The sequence below is a fragment of the Oncorhynchus kisutch genome, linkage group LG19 (genome assembly GCF_002021735.2).
Source record: "Oncorhynchus kisutch isolate 150728-3 linkage group LG19, Okis_V2, whole genome shotgun sequence".
In the NCBI taxonomy this organism is placed as follows: domain Eukaryota; kingdom Metazoa; phylum Chordata; class Actinopteri; order Salmoniformes; family Salmonidae; genus Oncorhynchus; species Oncorhynchus kisutch.
In genome coordinates, this window is record NC_034192.2 from 7,029,008 (window position 1) to 7,037,035 (window position 8,028).

Here is an 8,028-nt window from a genome sequence, read left to right on the forward strand (position 1 = left end):
GGTGGTGGACTGTCCCTTACTAGTGGTAATTGGTGAGGTGGTGGACTGTCCATTAGTAGTGGTAGTTGGTGAGGTGGTGGACTGTCCCTTAGTAGTGGTAGTTGGTGAGGTGGTGGACTGTCCCTTACTAGTGGTAATTGGTGAGGTGGTGGACTGTCCAATAGTAGTGGTAGTTGGTGAGGTGGTGGACTGTCCATTAGTAGTGGTAGTTGGTGAGGTGGTGGACTGTCCATTAGTAGTGGTAGTTGGTGAGGTGGTGGACTGTCCATTAGTAGTGGTAGTTGGTGAGGTGGTGGACTGTCCATTAGTAGTGGTAGTTGGTGAGGTGGTAGGTGTTGTGGTAAACATTTCTGTAGACGGAGGTCCAGTTGAAGTAGGGCTGGTGGTTTCAGGTGTAACAGGAGTGTTTAAATCCCCGGTGTTGTTAAGTGGATGTTCATCTGTTAGAATGAAGTAGAATACATTTCAGCACATTTGAAGTTTCCTGTATTTATAATTGACACAAAAACAAAGTAGGCCTAATCTTTATAAAATATTTCATCACATTAAAACTAGGATTTTCTTTGTGTAGATTCCATACAACGTATTCATAGATGATGACCATTTAGTTTGATAACAATCTCACAAGGTTCAACTTACCTCCATAGCAAAGGAAAGCACTTTGACGAGAGCAATCTTTTGGTCTCCATTTTCTGTTCAGCTGTACACAGTTTCCATCTACCCTGGTGTTTTCCCATTGCTGAAATGGTTCTCCATTTGACCATTCCCATAGTGTGTTGCTGTTGTTGTGCTCAAGTCCAATCCAGGTGTCCCCTTCAGTCACCTCATCAAAGGCTTCCTGTTCCTTCTGGTTCAGGATACTTGCCAGACCTCTGCTTTTGCTCTTGCAGTCTTTCAGAGCATCCTGCTGCATCTTTGTCCCAGGCATCAGCTCATACACCTTCTCTGTTGTTCCATTACCACGATGAACTTCTAGGAGGGAAGAAGAAACTGACACATCAGATTTCATGAGACAGTTAATGACTTCACACAATAAGAAATCATTTGGATGTTACAGATGATAATCTAATTAAATGTGTTTGAGATCTGATTCGATGAAGAATAGAGGTTTTGAGTAGGTGTTGTCAATCAATCCCATTTGTTAAATGACAAGTTGGATTTTCCATTGATAAAAAGAGAATGAGTGAGTCAGTCCTTACCTCGTTGACACATATACTGTCTTTGAGTTGCACAAGAGACTGGTTGCCAGTGAGATGAAATAGACAAGACACAGTCATGACCCACGGCGTGGACACCAAAACCATTTTCCCAGTTAAAGAACATGAAGTCCTCTCCATCAGACCACTTCCACTTTTCAGTTGAACCAGGCCTATGGAGCCCAATCCACACATCACCGATGAAATTACCCAAAGAAGATTGAATTGCCTTCCAATCCTCTTCTGTGTGTATGATGGACAGGTTTGTGTAGTGTTGTCTGCAGTACTCTTGTGCTTCAGTCCAGTTTTTCTCCTCAAGGACGAGGCTGTACTTTTTGGCTGAGTAGGTGACTGTTTTAAACAGAGAAAATGCTTATCAGACTGCTTGTTGTATTGAGTGGCAAACATTACCATCTTTAGTAACCACTTTCTATTGTAAAATACAGGCAACACATACTGTTTGATAGCAGAGCAATATAGAGATATGGATGTAATTGAGGAAAGCAACGGAGCATGTGTCAGGGGCATGGAGAAATAAAAAAATATGCAAACTCATTCTAAAAATGTTTTTTGTAAAATCATAAATACATAGGCTACAGACTCAACTATATATACTTTATAGACTGAGTTTCGTCACAATGTCTACGCTATCCTGTTTATTAGTGTCACGATCATCGAAATGAGTTCCACATATTTTAATACAAAGTGGAAAAAACAAAAACATACAACGAACGTGAAGTACATAGCGCAGTGGAGGTCTGGTGCGTGGAGCCAGCACAGGTTTCACTGGACTGATGACACGCTCTTCAGGGCGAGTGTGGGGAGCCGGCACAGGACGTATCGGGCTGGGGAGGGGCACTGGAGGCCTGGTGCGTGGAGCCGGCACAGGTAGCACTGGACTGATGACACGCTCTTCAGGGCGAGTGTGGGGAGCCGGCACAGGACGTATCGGGCTGGGGAGGCGCACTGGAGGCCTGGTGCGTGGAGCCGGCACAGGTTTCACTGGACTGATGACACGCTCTTCAGGGCGAGTTTGGGGAGCCGGCACAGGACGTATCGGGCTGGGGAGGTGCACTGGAGGCCTGGTGCGTGGAGCCAGCACAGGTTTCACTGGACTGATGACACGCTCTTCAGGGCGAGTGCGGGGAGCCGGCACAGGACGTATCGGGATGGGGAGGTGCACTGGAGGCCTGGTGCGTGGAGCCGGCACAGGTTTCACTGGACTGATGACACGCTCTTCCAAACGCCTGTGCAGCAGCATACTCCTCGCTAACACCTCTCTCCGATATCACTCCTTAAATTGCTCCATCGACCCCCAGACGGGCTCTGGCTCTCGGCTCGACCGACCGCCCCTTGTGCCCCCCCCCCCCCCCCAAAATTGTCTCTATTGGGGTTTCTGTGGCCGTGGACCCCGGCATCGTCGCTGTCCTCCTATAATCCTTGGCGACTCCCTCCAAGGAAGGGTCTCACATCCTCCTAGGATTTCCTCCCATGTCCAACTCTTCTTTCCCTCCATGGCACGCTGCTTGGTCCTTGGGTGGTGGGATATTCTGTCACAATCGTTTAAATGAGTGGACCAAGGCACAGCGTGAGTTGAGTTCCACATATTTTAATACAAAGTGAAACTACAAACATACAACGAACGTGAAGTACAACTCGCACTTAGACACTAACTGAAACAATATCTCACAAAGCAGGTGGGAACAATGAACAACTTAAGTATGATCCCCAATTAGAGACAACGATAAACAGCTGCCCCTAATTGGGATCCACACTAATACACCAACATAGAAAATACAGACTAGAACACCCCCTAGTCACGCCCTGACCTAAAACACCATAGAGAAACCCGGAGGGTCAGGGCGTGACAATTAGGGCCTATTAACAAAATCTGCCTCTGTTCATTAGATATACTATATGAATCGAAATACGTGTGTACTCACTGATACCACTGCAGTTTTTCAGGGAGTAGCCTGAGGTTGCATGTTCAAGGTATTGTATTGTGACAGGCATATCATCAGTTGAGGCCATCAGAAAACATAAGTGTCTGTGGGATAAATATCACACAGAATCTGGTAGTAGTTATCAGAAATGAACAACATGAATGGTGTTGATCAAAAAATTCTATAGCTGCCTCGAGCACATATTGAAGAAAAAAAAGAAGCTTTTTGAGCATGTAGGCTACCTGTTATTTGGGTTGTTTTTTCCTGCTTCTTTCCCAACAAATGTGAAGTACTGGCAATTGTAATGTTCGGTGCATTTCTGCCTGCACTGACTTGCATTAGTTACGAATGGCGGCGATTGATCCATATTATTTATCCCAAAATCCACTCCTTTCATTAGGTTCCTCTCACAACCTGTGTAACAGAGACATTTTACATTTGACACAGCTTGATTTTTTTGTTGTTGAAACAACTCAAGTCAACTAGGCAATATGTGATCAGCACTACAGTAGTCTCTAGAAGGACAGAACGCAGAATAAACAATACTGGACTAGAGAGACAAGGTATCAAGTGGTATATTCAGGTGTTCTACCTGGACAATGGATGCCAATGTCCAATCAACAATGCAGCATGTTGCAGTGTAGTTTACAGTATTTAATGTAAATAAACCTACATTTTGCTCACAATTAGAATACATGCACCAAGCAATGACAATGAATTATGAACACTTGCCTTTTACTACCTTTAGATTGTAATATTCTGTATAGTCTCGGTAAAATACACCTGTGATATCTACACAACAGCAGTAACTCCCCCCGTCCTTCAACTGAAGGTTGGAAATGGTGAGGTTTTCCCCGCTGAGGCTGTATTTTTTGGGGTCATTAGGTGAGATGGCAGCTTTCTTGATCACTCTGGGTTCAGAACATCCACATTCACCCAGGAAATTGTAATAACAGTTTCTGCCCCAGCATGTGTCATACCCGTGATCCTTCACAGAGTATCCGCAGAGAAGGGTCACAGAGCTTCCCTCCAGTACTGACACCTCAGCCATCAACACTGGTGAGGCCCTGACTGCTGTGGGGTCAAAGGTCACATCAGGAAAATGTTGTTACTTGGATATCAAGGCTCTGTTTTCATTTAGATTGTGTCACTGACACAGAGTTGTCCAAATACAGTACAAGGAGACTGATTCTGTTTTTAGACACTGGAAGATACTGTAGCTTTTGGATTGAAATTATATTGCATTTATGTGTTGACCAAGACATTATACTGTGACATGAAGATAGAAAAAAAATGCCGTATAGGTTTCATTGCCATACTCATGTGACTCATGTGACTCATGTGTGTAAGTGGATGTTAACAGTAGTGACAAACTACTATTTTGTCAAAAGTCATAACAATGGAGGGGCTACTTGATAATACCTAGAGAGGAATATTCATCCCATCTGATCTCTTACCCAGCAGCAGGAGTAGAAGTATTTCCTGTATCATTGCCACTGTGAACAACATATCAAATTGTTTAAAACACAAGCCATCAGTGCTCCCAACCATTCAAGTTAAGATTTTTTTATGGCATTATTAAGAAAGAAACATACTTTTTGTAAAAAAAGCACAACAATTTTCCAATTCCCACATGGTTCAGAGATTTCATGTAGAAGAAAATGTCGAAGAAAGTATTGTCTGTGTCTTGGAGATTAATTTCAATTCTGAACTAATGTGCACAATTTCCTTCCGAGAGTAACTTCCCAGGTAAACAAAACAACGACAAGGAAGTTATGATTATTTGACTACCAAAGTAGCATTGCAGTTACTCTATGGAACAGCTATATGGCATACACTTTGATTAACCAAACATGCAATTTGAAAATGTAACATAAATATGAAATCAACCTAGTTATTCTATAGTAAATGATCTGATGGAGATCAACACAAATGTCTCAGAGTATCCCAATCTATTGGTTTCCACATTTTATGATATGTATCATATAAACAACCCACACATTTTCATCTAATATTAGATTTGACCTCTATTAAGTCTCAACTTGATTAAAATACACAGCACCATCCTAATCATTTAAAAAAAGTTACAAAGGGTTGCTAATAATGTGTGAATAAGTACCTCATCAAAGAAAAGAAGAGTGCAAAATAATTTCATGTTTTCAAAATACCATCTTGAACAGTAAGTTACGAAGGTGCTAAACATACTGAATTATTGCCTCTTCAATGAAAAGCACAGTGTTTCAACATATTTTTTAAAATAATGCAACTTGAAATGATGGCACACCTACCCAGTTAGCTGTCTTCTTACCTCCCCAGATTTGGTGAGATGGATGGGGAGACAGGGGAAAGAGAGGAGGGTGTATTTCTCTCCTTCCTCTCTGCTGACCAGGTGAACACACCCAGGTGATGCTAAAACTTCAGTTCCAACATCTCCCTCTACATTAAAAAACATTGACCATTAGGCCGAATGTATTACAGTGGACTTACTACAGTGTAGTTCATAAATACAGTACAGCTAAGTTGCTTGATTGAATGTACATGTCTGTTTGCATATTAAGTTCACATTTGTAACAATCATTTGCAGTACATTTTATTTGGTACCCAGTTCATTGTATTTGCACTGGACATGGACTTCACTAAAGAGACTGCTACAGTAAATTACCCACTGACGTATGATTCATGAGAAATTAAATATATGTGATTAAAAAACGAAGAAAACCACAAAAGATATCTTTGTAACCTGTGTCTGTGCATTCTCCCAGCTTCATGCAAAGCAGGTAGCCTTCTGAAAACCCAATGCAAATAAAATGTAGAAGGGCTACTGTTATGTGTTACCTGCATGGCAATATGGCATTCTAATTCCCAGAAATGGTGCAATGGAATTCTGGGCAAATGCCAGATGTGCTGGTCCATTTTTAGCCCAGTGAGCCTGTCTAACTTTGTTTTTTTTGCGCAAAATAATAATTATATATGGCTTATAAAATTGGGGCCTCATTATATTTGAGAGAGCTAGGTTTAATGTGCGCAAGCAGGAGCAGGGTGAAAACAACAACAGTTTTATCACAGCTGTTCACAAGCCAGCGGAACATTGTCAATTTGGCGATGTCAGGGAAATGCTGATCCGAGATTGGATTGAAGTGGGAATAAGAAATATCTCACTTTCTGAAAAGTTAGTTAGTTTCCCAGCCTACCTTGTCCAAAGCTGTAAACCAGATTAGGAAGAGTGACTCAGTAAAAAGACAGCAGACGATGCTGCGCCGCAGCAGCTCCTTGCAGAGCGAAGAAAGTGAGGAAACAAATGTGTTTTCATACCGAGCTAAAAAAACAGGGGAACACAGAACAGAGACAGACGTGTAGAAAACCACCATAGACAGCGCCAGTAGCTAGTTCAAGTGTTTGTCGCAAATGTGGGATATCTCCTTTCCACAGCTGGAAAGATTGCCCAGCAAAGGATGCGGAATTCAGGAAATGTCACAGGAGAGGACACTTTTCAGCTGTCTGTTGATCAAAGCAAATGCATGAGGTCTCAGAGGAGGAACAGCAGCTACGGCAGGACAGCATCTTTCAGGGAGCAGTAAGGGAAAACGATGCTGGCATTAATCTCAATGGGGAGGTTGTGTCATTTAAACTGGACACGGGGGCAGCAGTGACAGCAATACCAACTAGGCTGTATAGCTATAGTAGAGATGGCCCTTTGCTCTCTACAAACAAAAACATTTACGGGCCCAGTAATAAGATATTACCAGTGGTAGGGCACTTGGTGAGTAAACTGGAGGGTAAAGACAAAAGTGCCATCCAGCCTGTCTTCGTCATAGACTCTCTGGTCAGACCGTTGCTGGGGCTACCAGCAATTGAAGCTTTGCAACTCATAGAGAGAGTGGGCGAACTGGAGGACCCAGGGGAGGTTTTTAAAAATACATCCCAAAAGTGTTTTCTGGCCTAGGAAGGCTAAAAAGTGACTAGAAAATCCACCTGAAAGAGGATGTGGTCCCCTATTCCCTTACCACCCCCCGCCGGGTGCCTATCCCTTTATTGGCCAAGGTAAAGGAAGAATTCGGCAGGATGGAAGAAATTGGGTCTGTGTCTAAAATAGAGAGTCCCACTGACTGGTGTGCAGGGATGGTGGTGGTCCCAAAAGCCAATGGGTACATAAGGATCTGTGTGGACATGACTAACTTGAGGCAATCTGCAGAGAGAGACACATCAGTGGAGCAGTCACTGGCTCAGTTGGATGGCTCAAAAGTCTTCACAAAGCTGGATGCCCGCTCAGTCTTCTGGCAGATGCCCTTGTCACCAGAGTAGGACGCTCACGACGTTTATAACACCGTTATAAACTGTACTGTTCTAACCTTTTGCCATTTGGAATCGCTTCCGGTCCTGAGCATTTCCAAAGACGCATGTCCCAACTTTTGGATAGGCTGAGTGGCATCAGACGACGTGCTCGTGTGCGGATGGGACAGAGCAGAACATGGTATGCCCGTCCCCCAGAACTTGGCTGAAATTAGGACCTTCTTAGGCATGACCACATATTTGGATAAGTTCCTCCCACAGTTTTCAGATACAACCAAATCCCTGAGAGACTTACTAGCCAAAGAGAATGACTGGTCATGGGGTCACATGCAACAGGTGGCGTTTGACAAAATCAAAGGAGACCTGGCCTCACAGAGAGTGCTGGCCCAGTACCGTCCCCACGCTAATACAAAGGCAACAACATACCTTGTGTCAATTGAAGCTTATCCTCAATACTGACAAAACTAAACTAATGGTGTTTTCTAAAGCAAGAAATAGACCTTTGAACCTTTCACCTATTACTACCTGTCAGGGCAAGGAGATTGAGGTTGTAACCTCATATAAATATCTTGGAATTTTAATTGATTGGCCTCTCTTTT

At 43.2% G+C, this 8,028-nt stretch overlaps 1 protein-coding gene and 1 long non-coding RNA gene across 2 annotated transcripts; both read right to left on the reverse strand.

Moving 5' to 3' along the window:
• Window positions 1-19: 19 nt before the first annotated feature.
• Window positions 20-3,065, reverse strand: LOC116355054 (putative C-type lectin domain family 20 member A). Its single transcript, XM_031798227.1, has 5 exons — window positions 1,923-3,065; window positions 1,200-1,547; window positions 640-972; window positions 234-440; window positions 20-45 (listed from the first exon to the last, which is right to left on the reverse strand). Exons 1-5 carry the CDS (start codon window positions 2,455-2,457, stop codon window positions 20-22), a joined length of 1,449 nt encoding a protein of 482 aa, XP_031654087.1. The 5' UTR covers window positions 2,458-3,065.
• Window positions 3,066-3,673: 608 nt separating this feature from the next.
• Window positions 3,674-5,517, reverse strand: LOC116355025 (uncharacterized). The gene is made up of 3 exons (XR_004204254.1): window positions 5,428-5,517; window positions 4,597-4,635; window positions 3,674-4,213 (listed from the first exon to the last, which is right to left on the reverse strand). It is a non-coding gene; the product is annotated as an uncharacterized LOC116355025 (long non-coding RNA).
• Between the last annotated feature and the right edge of the window lie 2,511 nt (window positions 5,518-8,028).